Source organism: Microcaecilia unicolor, chromosome 6, assembly GCF_901765095.1.
Source record: "Microcaecilia unicolor chromosome 6, aMicUni1.1, whole genome shotgun sequence".
NCBI lineage: Eukaryota > Metazoa > Chordata > Amphibia > Gymnophiona > Siphonopidae > Microcaecilia > Microcaecilia unicolor.
The window spans coordinates 180434092-180450441 of record NC_044036.1 but is presented as its reverse complement, the minus strand read 5'-3'; the positions used below and the strand labels follow the sequence as shown (position 1 = coordinate 180450441).

The 16350-nt window shown below is 44.6% G+C and overlaps 1 protein-coding gene across 1 annotated transcript in view; it reads right to left on the bottom strand.

The window, feature by feature from the left end:
- The window catches only part of DNAH1 (dynein axonemal heavy chain 1), a 799478-nt gene that overhangs the window by 328402 nt on the left and 454726 nt on the right, over positions 1 to 16350 (bottom strand). The window contains exon 44 of the mRNA XM_030205737.1: positions 11 to 168. Coding sequence (XP_030061597.1) covers positions 11 to 168 — 158 coding nt within the window. The remainder of the gene's footprint in view (positions 1 to 10; positions 169 to 16350) is intronic.

The window sequence follows — 16350 nt, the reverse complement described above, 5'->3', positions numbered from 1 at the left end:
CAGTTCTTACCAATTTGCTTCCTGTCATACCAGCCGTAGTGGTCCATCCACTGGCGCAGCAGTTCAATGGGTGGCTGAGCTCCATAGGTCTCCAGTGCTGGCATATTCAAGTCATCAATGAAAATGATAAAGTATCGTCCAAGGGGAGGCCCAAACACACCTTTCCGTCTGCAAGGAGACAGCAATAGAGCAAATATGCTTTCTTATAACTGGTGATTTCTGTGGACAGCAGGATTAAGAGTCCTATACCCAGATGATACCATTGCATAGCACCTTATAAAGAAAGTGTCAGCTCATTTGCTAGAATAGCCTAGATATGCAGTAGGCAATGCACCAAGCATCTCTCTGCAATACTCCTTCAGTTAATGCCAAATGCCAAAGTTAATGGTATTCAGAGTAAAGAGGTGATGGAACTGTATTCAGAGGTAACAGGAAATGTGGGGATGTTAATTCTGCTGTCCAGCTAGTTACAGGTAACTAGTTGGACAGCAGAATTAACAAGCAAACAGTCTTAGGTATGGGAAATCTCAAGCTGAGGGTTGTTTTGATGTCCCCTTCCATCACATTTTGCAAGACAACACACTATTTGTGTGATTAAAGCAGGAATTTAGTTAGCTTCATTTTAAATACATTTCTGAGAACTCATAAATTGAAACTACTGTCCTGACAGGAATCAGCTTCTAGGCAGTAGTGGGATGCAGATGGGTGTACTCAACACTGCACTGTCACTCTTGGTGTAATTCTATTAAGAAGGTGACAATATTTAGGCACCATCCGATTGATATTAAAGAACAGCCACTGACTGGTTAAATTGCTTGCTTAGGGCAATTTAACCGATTATTACTGCTGAAAATTAGTGGTTAGTGTCTAAGTGAAGGCCAGCTATTTTGGGGGTGTTCTGGGGGCGGAGTCAGCACTTGGCCATTAATTGCCGATATTCAGCACTTAACCAGCCAGGGTAATCACATAAAACACAGTCCAATCTTTATGCAGCAACCCATGGCTGGTTAAGTTCTGAATGTCAACTTAACCAGCCATGTTTTAGCTGGTGCCACATAAATCGGATATTTGAAGCTGAAGCCTGGACATGGCCCAGCATTGAATATCCGTGAACAATGCTGGCAGAGGTCAACAAAACTCTCACCGCCACCAGCTAAGTACTGATCTCCATATATTCATGCAATTGACCAGAATACTGGTATATATGCACATATGGGTGCATGTATGTAGGTAAATGTTGGAAATCTGGATATGTGCTATTCTGCAGCTACACACATTTTTAATAACACATAGTTTGCAGCCAGGCAAAAATATGGGTGGCGCACGGGTGCAGAACACAATTATACACTTAATGTATAGATTACTATATGTTATGGGCATATCTCTCAAATCTAGGCGCATGCATTTTCACCAGCTGTATGTCTAGCATAATTGCTCACACCCAAACCTATACGCACTTATGTACCCGGTTATGCTAGTTTTTCTTTTTATAAAGGAATGTAGGTGCCTTTTTTTTAATGGAATAGGCTCCAATTAGGTGCCTAAACATAGGTGCCCTTTTATAGAATTGCCCCCTTTATACATTTCATACAGCCCCATATAAGCTCTGAGCTTTGACCTGAAAACATACACATGGGCCTGTATTGAAAGGTTTGCTTTCTACTTTTGGAGAAACTTATGCAGCCCAGATCCTCCCTTATTCACCAACATGCCCCAGTGTCCCACTGGGGCAATGGCGGTGAGGAGTTTCAATGCAGCTCCTTCCAGTGCCTGAAAAGATATATGTATCCTCAAAGACTGATCAGTCCCCTGGGCCCACCCCAAATTCCTCACCAAGCTGATCTTCCCCTTCCACATTAACTGATTCCAAGTACTGCCTACCCTCTTGCTGAAGCAACACACCACTCCATCTACATCCATCTCCATCCACACCTACAGCAATACTCTGTACCCATTTCAGTCTACATCCCCGCTCATGGTATTCTATGACACCACAGCAACACTATGAACCCACATCAGACTACCTCCAAGCTCTTCGTATCTTATGACCCCACCGTAGACACAAAGCACACCCTATCCTCATGGATAGCTCAGTGCAGTGGTGTAGGAAATGGGGGGCGGGAGGGGCAGTCCGCCCTGGGTGCACGTGCTGGGGGGGGTGTCGGCCCCGCTGGTTCCCTGCTCCCTCTGCCCCGGAACAGGTTACTTCCTGTTCCGGGACAGAGAGAGCAGTGAACCAGCGGAGACAACGCAGCTCCGAGTGACGTGCACTCGTGGTGGATCGGCCCTCCCGCCCGTCCCCCGTAAGTAAGAATTCACTCCGGGGGGGGGGGGGGGGGGGGTGCGCCGCGGAGGGGGGTGCGCTGTGGAGGGGGGTGCACACTGTGCTGCACCCGGGGGGGGGGGGGGGTGCGCAGCGGCGACCCACCCCGGGTGTCAGCCACCCTCGCTACGGCCCTGGCTCAGTGCATTTCCTCCTCCGAATGACAGGCCAGACTGGAGCCAGGGGCCAGAGCCCACAACTACTTCTTTTCCTAGCTACACTCCAAGGAGGACATAGGAAATGCACAATGCGGCCACCTGGCCCTCCATCCACCCATTTGCTACATACTACTGCTCTTACTGTGCATTCCACACCCTGGGCTCACTTTGTCTCACTTAATCATGCAGTACCTACTACTACTACTACTATTTCTATAGCGCTACAAGGCGTACGCAGCGCTGCACAAACATAGAAGAAAGACAGTCCCTGCTCAAAGAGCTTACAATCTAATAGACAAAAAAAATAAAGTAAGCAAATCAAATCAATTCATGTATACAGGAAGGAGGAGAGGAGGGTCTACCTCTAGTATTCTCTAACAGTGTGCCCAGTTGCATGCCAGCCAAGGCATATTATTATTATTATTTGTTACATTTGTATCCCACATTTTCCCACCTTTTTGCAGGCTCAATGTGGCTTACATATAACCATTAACGGCGTTAGCCGATTTCGGTCTGAACAAATACATAGTATGAATGAATACAAAGTGATATTTTGGTAGAATGAGGTACATGTATGGTAGGTACAATTGGGGGGGGGGGGGGGGGGACTTAGGGAGGGAAAGGGGGAAGAAGAGTCAGGTAATGTCCGTTACAGTCTTTATATTGGGTCTGTGGGGTATGGGATATGGGGTATTAACTGTTAAGAATGTTGTGTTTGCAGACTTCGGTATACAGGTCAATATCCCCTGTTTCAATTTTGGTTTCATACATCTTCTTCTCATTTAGCTACTGTTATCTAGAGCCAACCCCATCTCCCTTGCTATACTGAATTCTTATACATATTTATGCACTTATTCACCACCAAGTCCCATTGGGGCAATGGCAGTGAGGAAGAAGTTCTCCTGGTGAGGAGTTTCAAAGCATCTCTTAGTAGTAGCTGAAAAGATGGTGGCCCAAGCTGTTGCAGGATATTGAGGTTCCAGTACAGGGGAGGTGTTTGACCAGATGGCAAGGGTTCGAGGAGTTTCTCATATATGTAGGTACTAGGGGGGGCCAGCTGAGAACAGTGTGTTCTCCAGCTGGTTATGAGAGATACAGTGGTTTGGGATTGAAATTGATAGAGGTGCATAGAGGTCCTCTTCAGACAGAGGCAGGAGGAGAGGGTATTGGTGTGCAGAGTAACACCATAACTAGGACATCCCCCCCCCCCCCTCTTTCAAAGCGTATGACATGTTTGAGAGGCTGATTTTATTAGGTGGTTCATTCAAGAGGAGGCATACCTCAAATCTTATCATAATAGGAGATATCAACCTGCACCTTGAAGATCTTAACTCAACAAGCACCCAAGAATGTGAAGAGTTCCTACAACTATGGGATCTTCATAGAACAAACACTCAACCAACTCATAACAAAGGACACACACTAGGCATTGTCACACACAAATTTGACCCCGACTCAAACCTTATATTAACAGACACAAAATGGACACCCGCACCATGGTCCGACCACTATAAAGCAAACATCTCCCTCCAATGGTGAACAAAAAGCTCACTGAACAAACAAGAACAGAAAACCTACACCACGAGAAGAAAAATAGACCCGGTAACATTCTGGCAACAGATCTACCACAACGAATGGACAATAAAAACAGATACAATCCAATTCCTCCTAGAATGGGACGACAGATGCAGAACCATATTGGACAATATTGCTCCAATCCAAACCAGAACCTCACATAGAAAGAATTCAATACCATGGTTCAATGAAGAGTTGAAAAAAACTTTAAAACACAAGTTAGAAGGTTAGAACGAGCTTGGAATAAAAAGAAAGACAACCACACACTTAATGCATAGAAGCAACTCCAAAGGAAATACAAATGTACCATAAGACAAACTAAAAGATTACATTACAAAACTATAATCCGTCCAAACTATAAGGACACACAAACTCTTCCAACTCGTGAATAAACTATTAGATATCACACCGGTCACAACCAATAGCAAAGATGCACCAGGAGCAGACAATCTTGCGAGATACTTCAACGAGAAAATCATACAATTACGACTTAAGATACCTGTCAGTACCACTGACTATGCTGAACTCCTTGACTGTCTAGACCCAGACCCTGGCATTTACCCAGCAGACAGGACTTGGACCAACTTCGAGACACTAAGAGGATATCATCTCACAAACGCTCAAAAGATTTGCCAAATCTCATTGCAAACTAGATGTATGCCCAAACAATCTTATGATAGCTGCTCCTCAACAATTCTTAACGGACATAACGAAACACCTGAATTATATGTTACAAAATGGACTCTTTCCGAAGGAGAAAGGAAACATTCTACTTACCACCATACCCAAAGATGCAAAGAAAAATGCCAATGAACTAACCAATTACAGGCCAGTAGCATCCATTCCCTAATAACCAAACTAACGGTAGGGTTGGTGACTAAACAACTCACAAACTATTTAAATAAATTCTCAATACTCCACGACTCCCAGTCAGGATTTCGATCTAACCACAGCACCAAAACAGTACTAGTTACTCTCTTGACTAAATTCAAACAAACGATTGCAACTGGAAAGAACATACTACTTCTACAATTTGACATGTCAAGCGCTTTCGATATGGTTGATCATGGAATACTACTACATATCCTTGAATATTTCAGAATTGGAGGTAACGTTCTTAACTGGTTCAAAGTTCCTAACCACACGATCATACCAAGTGACATGTAACTACTACTACTACTACTTAACATTTCTAGAGCACTACTAGGGTTACGCAGCGCTGTACAGTTTAACAATAAGGACAGTCCCTGCTCAAAGGAGTTTACAATCTAAAGGATGAAATGTCAAGTTGGGGCAGTCTAGATATCTTGAATAGAGGTATAGTGGTTAGGTGCTGAAGGCGACATTGAAGAGGTGGGCTTTGAGCAAGGATTTGAAGATGGGCAGGGAAGGGACCTGGCATATGGGCTCAGGGAGTTTATTCCAAGCATGGGGTGAGGCGAGGCAGAAAGGGCGGAGCCTGGAGTTGGCGGTGGTGGAGAAGGGTACTGAAAGGAGGGATTTGTCTTGAGAGCGGAGGTTGCGGGTAGGAACATAAGGGGAGATGAGGGTAGAGAGGTAAGGAGGGGCTGTAGATCGAGTGCATTTGTAGGTTAGAAGGAGAAGCTTGAACTGTATACGGTACCTGATCGGAAGCCAGTGAAGTGATTTGAGGAGAGGGGTGATATGAGTATACCGGTCCAGATGGAAGATAAGACGTGCAGCAGAGTTCTGAACGGACTGAAGATAAATGGCAGAGTGGGAGGCCAGTGAGGAGTAGGTTGCAGTAGTCAAGGCAAATACCTCAGGCACATGGATACCAGAATGCAGAGTCCCACAGGGATCACCCCTCTCGCCGACTCTATTCAACTTAATGATGATACCCTTGGCCAAGCTATTATCAAATCAAAACCTCAATCCATACATATACGCAGACGACGTAACGATTTACATCCCATTTAAACAAGACCTAAAGGAAATATCCAATGACATCAACCAAAGTCTCCACATCATGCATTCAAAGTCTCCACATCATGCCTAATACTCACCTCTCAACATAACAAAAAAGAATTCACTGCCATTAACACACCAAAGCTGGAACTTCCAATTTCAGACACCCTAAAAATTCTCGGAGTTACCATCGATCGACACCTAACACTCGAGAACCATGCGAAAAAAAAAACAAAGAAAATGTTCCATTCAATGTAGAAATTAAAAAGAGTAAGACCGGAGACCACGTGATGCCGTGAGAGAGCCCAGACGTGAGTGCCTGGAGCTCCTCGGGGATTCCTCCCTCCATCCGCGAACATCAGCAAATCCACGATATAAAATTAACATCTGACTAAAGGAGAACCCTACTACACCTTCTATGGACAAATTTGTAAAAACTGCTAACACGATGGCCTCTAAATCGAATAAAAAAGGCATGGAACGGGCCAAACAGGCAGATGACAAAATGGCGGATCACGAGCAGGCCCCACAATTCTCCTGCACTGAATCAGCAATTGCAGACCTCACAACGGCAGTTGTGAAAGCCTTGGAACCGAGGCTAGCCCAAATCTCTGAACAAATATCGGGCATGTCCCAATTGACTGCAGACCTAGCACGGAGAACGGGGGAAATAGAAGTTCGAGTATCTGACCTGGAGGATGGCGCGCAGGGGAACACTGTGGAGCTAAATCGTTTGTCAGCACTTGTGAAAGCCCAGCAACTCAAACTAGACGATTTGGAAAATCGTTCCCGGAGAGACAACTTGCGGTTCATGGGCATTCCTGAAACACTCCCCGAGAAAAATCTCTGCACAGAAATGGAACGTTGGCTGGAATCACTGCTGGGAGCGACAGAACACCAGGGAGCGGTGAAACTGGAACGAGCACACCGCATAGGAACCAAGAAGCCTGGAGCACTGAGACCTAGGATTGTGATAGCAAAGTTTCACTACTCTGCACAAAAAGATCTCATCTTACAACACTATCGTGCACACCAAGAGGAAATCCGATATGGAGACGCACCAGTGAGACTATTCCAGGATTACTCTGTAGAACTCTTGGCAAGGCGGCGGCTGTTCGTGCCGGTGTGCACCAAATTAATAGAGCGTAACTACAGATTCCAATTGACATACCCAGCACAGTTGAGGATTCTTGACAATGGCCAGTGGCGAACTTTCGAATCCCCTGAAAGAGCTCTGAGCTGGCTGCAGGGAGATACGGAGAGCCCTCACTCCCAGAGCCCACGCTGACGAGCCTCCCTACACCAGAAACAGTTTGCGGGAGGCGAAATCGCTACTATTTGCTGGGTGGCTCAGACAGTGAGTAATTACCCTGCAGGCTCCACTGGACGTGAGGAGTTGCGGTTCTTCTCATACTTCAGAGTTTACTATGACATTATGGAACAGTTCTGAGGTTTTTTTTTTTTTTACATGCCGGCACCTTCTAGTTTAGTAGGTGCAGGCATGAGTCAGCGTCGATGAAAAACCGGGGACGGCACAGGAGCAATGCCTCAGATCAGCGAGTGAAAGGCTCCATTGTTTACCTGTTAAAGCTTGTTATATCTTGTTAAACGTTTTATCTTGCTCTATTACTTCCTCCTTCTTGGCTAAGTTATGTAACAGAAGCTTTGAATGTACGGGGGGGGGGGGGGGGGGGGGGGGGGGGGAGGGGGGAGGTGTTGAGAGGGAGAAGCATTAGTGGCCTGTTTCGTGTGATTGCGGGGAGGGGCAGGGCTGGCTGGAAGAGGAGAGAAAGTCTAATGGGAAAGCTCGCTGTTCCATTATTGTAAGTGTGGTGGAGACCCTACTGTTAACTGTTTTTGGGACGAGACGGTCGCCGCCTACCCTGGGCAACAGACAGTGAAAACTTGCAATATGTACTGTGAATCAATGTCAGGATTCAGACAGTGACGAGAAGGGCTATTTTGAAGACCTGACACCACTCAGTTATTGAGATTGCAAGGTTGTTGATTTTAAGTTATACCAAGTAGAGTTATGGAGTGGTTCTCTGTGAGTTCAAAGCAAGGAATACCCCATGCTTGGAACTTTGAGACTACATGCCTTAAAAGCTAAGGTAGTGAATAACACAATGTGTCAATGCATGTGATGAATTCTTCTTGTATGTGCCTCCCTTTAAGTTAAAGTTTCTATAGTTTTCAGTCCTGGTTTATAGGCAATGAAATTGCTGGTTGAAAAGATGAGAAATGGCAAAAGAGGAGCGCCACCCATACTTTAGGCGAATGCAAGTGACTAGTTAATTAGAAGGGTAAGACTGGAGGTGCCTGGTGAGTGGAATCTCCGGGTATAAAGTAGCAGGGAGGAAGGGGAGTAGGAAAAATTGTCATGATATAGATTAAATAGGAGGGAGGGCCCTATTAGGCATAGGTAAGTGGTTTAGTGGGTTGGGAACAATCCATGAGGAAGACGGGAAGAGATATGGGGGGTTGGGAGGGAGCAGTGGAGAGGGGAGGAAGAAGTGGGGAGGGAGGGAGGGGGGAAGGGAGGGCTAAATGATTGCTGTCGCCGTGCCAAGCGGGAAACGGGTAACTGCTCAAAGAGCTATGTTCCTGTGACACAGTTGTTGTTAGCGCAGAGCTTCTGGGTGAGGGCTGGGCACCTGGGAGCCACAAGAGTTCAGAAATTGTTAAATTTGTATAACAGAGACGGTTGGGATTATGGCTAAGCTACCACCTCCCAGGCTAATATCATGGAATGTGTCCGGTATTTCCTCCCCTGTAAAGCGAACAAAAATCCTGACAGTCTTGCAACGCCACCACGCCTCGATAGCATGCCTCCAGGAAACTAAATTAACAGATGAAGAGCATTTAAAGCTCAAGCAGCGCTGGGTGGGAGAATGCCACTTTGCATCCTCGGGGGGTAAACGGGGGGGGGGGGGGGGGGGGGGAGTAGCTGTGTTAATTCATAAAAATTTGCAATGTACCTCTAAGATAATAACCACAGATAGGGATGGTCGCTACATTCTCCTTCACTTAAATATCCTGGGGCAGGAAATCTTCCTTCTAAATGTTTATGGCCCCAATGTATACGACCACTCTTTCTTTCAACACTTAGTTCGTTTGGGGATTCAATATGCACATGCCCCGTGGGTAGTGGCAGGACAATTCAACCAAGTCATGGATGGGCTACAAGATCGTTCGGGACCGACAGCGAGCGCGGCTTTAGGAAAAGGAAAAGGATTAAGGTACTTGAGTACAGCACTAGATCCAGTGGACCCATGGAGGTTAAGCCACCCAACAGCAAAAGATTATACACACCTGTCTAGAACACACGGTTCATGGTCGCGAATAGACTACATACTATTATCTTCATCATTGTTCTCACAGACGTCATGTGCAGAAATTGGGGTAATGGAGGTTTTGGATCATGCGATGATTTGGATTGAGCTGGAATTGGGGGCAGCCAGGTTGCGACATCGCATTTGGCGGTTTCCCAAACACTTGAAAGATGAGGGAGCCTTCCAAGATTATTTGAAAAACCGGTGGGCCTACTTTGTAGATACAAACGGTTCGCATACACACGAAGCGCAACTATTCTGGGAGACTTCCAAGGTGGTACTCCGGGGTGATATTATAGCTTATATGTGTGCCTGCTCGCGGCGATTGGCCCAAGGAGTGGTACTCTTAGAAAAGAAATACCAAATCGCAAAGCGGGGCGCACATAGCACGCCCTTCAGAGGAGACTAGAGAAGTAATGCTGGTCTCGCTTGCGGCCTTGAACACTATGGTCCATGAGAAAGCAAAGAAACAATTTTTCCACAGATCTTACTCCTTCCATAAGCATGGCAACAAATCGGGAAAGCTACTAGCGCGACTTACCAAATCATGGGGAGGAAACAGGTTCATCCCAGTATTGCAAAGTGAAGACGGCAGACGAACACGTAACTCTGAGGAGGTTGTTCGGATGCTGGCAAGTTACTATGCAAATTTATATGCCGCTCCAGAACCACAAAAAGGACCATCCCTTGAAGATTATTTGGCAGATTCTGGAATGCCACGTTTGAGCCCCAAGGTTTTAGATCAATTGAACGCGCCAATCCAAGCTAAAGAATTACAAAAAGTAGTGAAGTTGCTTAAGCGAGGATCCGCTCCGGGTCCTGATGGGTTTGGAGCTGAATACTATCAGCTATTATTTCCACAATTAAGCGGCCCCCTATTAGATTTCTTTGAAGACTCTGTTAGACAAGGCAGGTTTAGACGAAACTCGAACGAAGCCTTGATTACTTTAATTCCAAAGTCGGGGAGGCCATTGGATAACCCGGGGTCCTATAGACCAATTTCGCTTATTAACGTAGACTTGAAGATTTTAGCGAAGGTGCTCTCCGAACGGTTGGCACCTCTAATGCCAGCTTTAGTGGGGGAAGGCCAAGTGGGATTTGTGCGAGGCAGGCACCCATGTCACAATGTAAGGAAAGCTTGTTTAGCTATCGCACAAAGCCTTGCCACGAACGAGCCATTGTTGATGGTCAGCCTAGATGCAGAAAAGGCCTTCGACAAGGTGCGCTGGGACTACCTCTTTTCAGTGCTCCAATACATAGGCCTCCGGGGATGGGTGCTCAATGCAATAGCAACGTTATATACAGGCCCGAGAGCTTCTTTATTGGTCAATGGACTTCGGTCGGATTCCTTTCCCATATTATGCGGCACCAGACAAGGTTGCCCGCTATCACCTTTATTATTTTTGCTATACCTTGAACCTTTGTTACGAACTATTCAAAATGACCCAGACATAGCAGGGATTAAGTTACAAACACGGGAACACAAAACACTAGCTTTCGCGGATGATGTTCTGGTAACATTGATTAGACCCCAACATTCCTTACCCTACTTGTTAGGAACCCTTGAGGAATTTGGTTACTATTCGGGTCTATCTTTGAATATGGGTAAATCCATGGCTCTACCAATTCAACCCCAGATTCGAGAAACTTGGGAAGGTACGTTTCCACTCTCCTGGGCAGAGGGTAAGTTGAAATACCTTGGTGTATGGCTAGCTGCCAATCTGAGATCCCTATATGAATTAAACATGGAACCTCTTAGGGTGAACACCAGGCAAACACTAAAAGTTTGGACCACACTGCCTCTTTCATTAATGGGAAAGATAGCACTTTACAACATGATTTTAATCCCTAAATGGGTTTATGTGTTACAGGTCCTACCGGTATTTCTTAAACATAGAGATGAATGCCTGCTAACTAGAGTGGTTACTAGATATCTTTGGAGTGGGAAAAAACCTAGACTGGCAGCAGCTAAGCTCTATCTTCCCCGAACACAAGGGGGGCTAGGATTATTGAATCTAAAGTACTTGTCGGTGGCTAGTAACATGCGTCACCTTTCAGACTGGTTCCACAATACGAATTATTTTTCATGTACGGAAATTGAAACAAAAGTTTTTTATCCACGTCATTTTAGTTCTTGGTTGCATGCGAGACCAGGAGGGGTCCGTACACCCCAGGCTTTTGCACCCTTGATATCTCCCCTACGACAGACTTGGCGCTGGTTATGTCGCAAATATAACCTTTCAGCGATATGTACCCCATTGTTGCCCATAAGAGGCAATGAACGTTTTACCCCGGGTAATACATCAATCCTTTTTGCTGATTGGATGGCCCATGGAATACAGTACATTCACCAGTTATACTCCGAAGAGGGAACTTTGAAAACAATGGAGGATCTAGACAGGGAATTTGGCACCACAAGGAGGGATTTCTTTGCCTCCTTCCAGTTACGCCACTATTTGAGATCACTACCCCCCCGAACATCTGAATACACAGACTTGGGATAAGTTAATGTCGCTTTTAGCATTGGATGCTCAAGGAGCCGTACCCTTAAAATATTATCATGCAGAATTACGGGAACACCTGGGAGAATACAATTATGCGCAGCTGGCAGTGCAATGGAATAGAGAATTAGCTACGGGCATTCAACCTGAACACTTGAAGGCATGTTTTTGGGACATTCCAGAGGTATCAGAAAGTGTGGCGTTGCAAGAAACGGCGTATAAATTCCTGACCCGAATGTTCCTATCTCCGTATAGAACATGGAGAGCACACATGGGGACTGAGGATAAATGCTTGAAATGTGGACATTCTCCAGCGGATTTAGGGCACATGATTTGGACATGTCCAAGAGTAGCAGACTTTTGGATGCAGGTATGCAATCATGTGTCAGATATGTGGAAGATAACGTGGCTGCGGAAACCGCAACTATTATTTGATAAGTTTCATTTGTCTCAACAGCCCCCTAAAGGGATGCGTCCATTTCTTAAACGGACGGTACTGCTAGGTAAGAAGGCAATCTTGAGCTTGTGGATCACTTCAGAGTGCCCATTATTGTCCCACTGGAGAGCGAGGATGATTTTTCAATGTTCTCTGGAACGCAGAGCAGTAGGTAATTTGGTCTCACCCAGAGGGGAGATCTTTTGTCAGACTTGGGCCCCCTTCTGGGACTCATTAACGATGGTGGCTAGGAGCAGGATATTAAACTCATAAGGCACAGTTAGATGTAGCAAATGGCACGGCGACAGAGGTGAGAAAGGGAAGAGTTGGGGGAGGCTTTGAGGGGAGGAGAGGGGGAGGGGAGGGGAGGGGGGAGGGGAAATGTTAACCGTTTTTTGAGGAGGGATTGGCACATTTTGTTCTAACGCACAGGCCTATTTTGGCCCTTCTATGTGTTCATGCTGTCAGATGTATCTCTCAAAGACTTGCTATTAATACACATTACAACTTGAAACGCGAGTAGAAGAAATGAGGGAGGGTGCAGAGGGTGGGGTGTAAGGGCATAAAAAGAAATGGAATGGCAACTGCAGAGGAACTGGTAATTGTTGATGATTGTTAATGCTTTCTTGTTGCAATATTTGTATGTAACCTTGAACCTTACGCCAATAAACAGTTTAAATTTAAAAAAAAGAGGTAAGACCTTTCTTCCCAAGGACTGTTTTCCATAACCTGTACAATCAATGGTGCTCAGTCATCTAGACTACTGCAACACACTCTACGCCGGCTGTAAAGAGCAAATAATCAAGAAACTTCAGACAGCCCAGAACACTGCAGACAGACTCATATTCGGCACAACAAAATATGAAAGTGCTAAACCCCTACAAGAAAAATTACACTGGCTCCCACTTAAAGAACGTATTACGTTCAAAATTTGCTCCCTAGTTCACAAAATCATTCATGGTGATGCACCAGCTTACATGTCAGACCTGATAGACCTACCACCCAGGAATGCCAAAAGATCATCCCGCACATTCCTTGATCTGCACTTCCCTAACTGCAAAGGTCTAAAATACAAAAGAATGGACAATGGTAGATAAAATAATGTGTGAAGGAAATGAAGATAGCTTACCAGGGGAAAAGCCATGAAGGGGATGCATTGGGAGGAGGGAGGTTAGGAGGGGGAGGGGATAACGAGGGCAGGGGAAGGTCTATGCTGTTAATGAATATATACAAACTTTACACTTGTAACCTTATGTGTTGTTTTTCAGAAACGTTGTGTTCAGGTTGACTTGGGTGAAAGTTTTGTAATGTTATTGGAAACTTGAATAAAAAAATATTTAAAAAAAATACAAACTAATATACACGTCAAACTTTACCTACTTGAGCACACATTATGGAACGCAGTACCGCGCAACCTAAAAACGATCTATGAACTTCCACAAACTATTGAAGACCCATCTCTTTGACAAAGCCTACCACAAAGATCAACCAATGTGACTATACACAATTCCTCCACATATATTTAGAACTGTCTCATAATATCTGCTTGTTAAACTATTATTATGTATTACTATTATCATATTGCCCAAGATCCTTCTGTACACCAAATGTCTATTTTCTAATATATTTCCACTATTCTTGATGTATTGTAAGCCACATTGAGCCTGCAAAGAGGTGGGAAAATGTGGGATACAAATGAAACAAATAAATAAATAAATATTGAAGATCAGAAGTGGTCTACGATTACTGGCCAGCTTCCCATAATGGAAGTCTCCATGAGACCTTGAGTGAGTGATTTATTTGGTTACCCAGCCATCACAGGGTGCCTGGGTGATAACAAAGAGGATCGCAAGTAGTGACTGAATGACCAATTATGGCGACACCAGGACAGGAGTTGAGAGGTAGAGGCGGTGATGGGGCTCTGTAGTGGCAAGAGGAAGGTGTATTGGAATTCTCTGTGGTTGTGGCAATAACTTTGGGCAAATATTATGTGTTTACCAGATCCTGTGCAGATAGGAGGGAGATCTAATGAGTATCATGACTTCGTTTCCAGAATGACACTGTGTTAGGGATGTCACCCTGGCTGGGACTGATGTAGTTCTGGGAATGATCATGCATATGACTGGAGACAGTCATTGTGAGTTTTACATGGATGAGGGGTTAGCAATTTGCAGCAGCTCAGCTAGGATAGTGGTAAAGGAGAGACACTTATTCAAAAGAACCTGGTCTGGCTTTCCTGGCTCTGACTGCCACTGTAAACAGTAGGTCATGTCTGAGGTCGGTCACCAGGTGGTGAAAAATGTTACGTGAACATAATTTCTGTAACGCGAAGGACCATTTTATGCAATTCTGTGAGGTTATCACTGAAGGGAGTGAAAATATACTCAGGAAGAACATACTGGTCATGCTCCCACACTGGGGTCTAAGTCTAAACAGAAGAACGCAAGACTAGCACGTAATGAGTTTATTTTGTTGGGAAGATTGGATGGACCGTACAGGTCTTTATCTGCTGTCATCTACTATGTTACTATATTACTAACCATAGACAGGCAGAAGGTCTATCCAGCCCAGTATTCTGCTTCAAACAGTGGCCAATCCAGAATCCTAAAGAGAAGCAGGATTCAATTTTACTAATCCCAGGGAGAGAGCCCTTCACTTTCCTGTGTGGACAAGAGGGTGGGGCCTCCCAGCCTTGACCTAGGAATGCTCTTTAAATAATTGTATCTATTTATTCATTTTTGGCAGAGCCTAGTCTGTGTAGGGGGACAATGTTGAAAAAGTGCCAGCATGCATGGTGCCATCTGCTGTCTACTGCTCCCTATTCCATTTAAAATTTCCTTTTTTTTTTTTTTTTTTTACTGCAGTAGGTCGAATAAATGGTACTGTTTATTAGATTATTGGTATACTGCTTTTTTTGTGGTGCAACAGAAATGGTTTACAATTTCCTAAAAGCACGGGTTACTTCTATAATAGTTACTTAATATTCAAACGGTGGTTGCAAACAACGTGGCAATAATTATCCCTATGTAATGCAGGAAAAAGCCTCTGTATCCCCGGTCCAGAAATTGTTGCATTCTGATCTACGGGGTGAGATCTTCATTGGCTAAAAAGCCTCCTTTTTGACATGTGTGATTTAAATTTCTATATATATTATGCAATTGCTGTTTCTTCGTATATAATTTGGTATTTAAGCATAAAGCGCTTATCTTAGTATTCTGACGGGGTCCCGTTTCGCCGTTTTCCTTGATAAAGCCAAACATGGCAAAACGGAACCCCGTTGGAATACTAAGATAAGTGCTTTATGCTTCAATACCAAATTATATACGAAGAAATAGTAATTGCATAACATATAGAGAAATTTAAATCGCACATATCAAAAAGGAGTTTTTTTTAGCCAATGAAGATCTCACCCTGTAGATCAGAACGCAACAATGTCTGGACCGGGGACTTTTTCCTCCATTACATAGAGATAATTATTGCCATGTTGTTTGCAACCACCGTTTGAATATTAAGTAACACTTGCATTAAATATTGTGGTTGAGTCCTATTGTGTAGTGAAAGGTTGCTTCTACAACAGAACAGTAGAAGTCGTGCCCAGGAGCAGTGATGGCCTTTAGACCAAGGTCCTTGTGAAAGATTATGCTGCATTTAGTAGTGGTGAGCTATGGTCATCATGTGAACAGTGGGGTGCAATGAGGTGAGGTTTGAGGCCCTTTTACCTGATAGGAAGCAGTGTCTTTTTAACAGTGTAACTAGCTGGCAGTTTAAGACTCACCCTGCCAGGAGTCAAAACATGCTTTTATCTGTGTATAGGACTGTATAGGCATTGATGTACTGAGGGTGATCGAGGGGCCACATTCTGGGTCACAAAAACCTGGATTCCAAGGGGAGTAATATGGAGTGACAACATGGCACCTTCCTCGATAGAAATAGAGTAGCCCACATTCTATGCAGGGGATAAAGAGCTACTATCTCAGCTGTCTTATGAAAAAATATCAGGAAGGTAACTGGACTGGTAGTGTTACAAAAATGTTGGTCTCATTTTCAAAGCACTTATATGTACAAAATTCCATAGTAAACAAGGAAAGGGTGGACC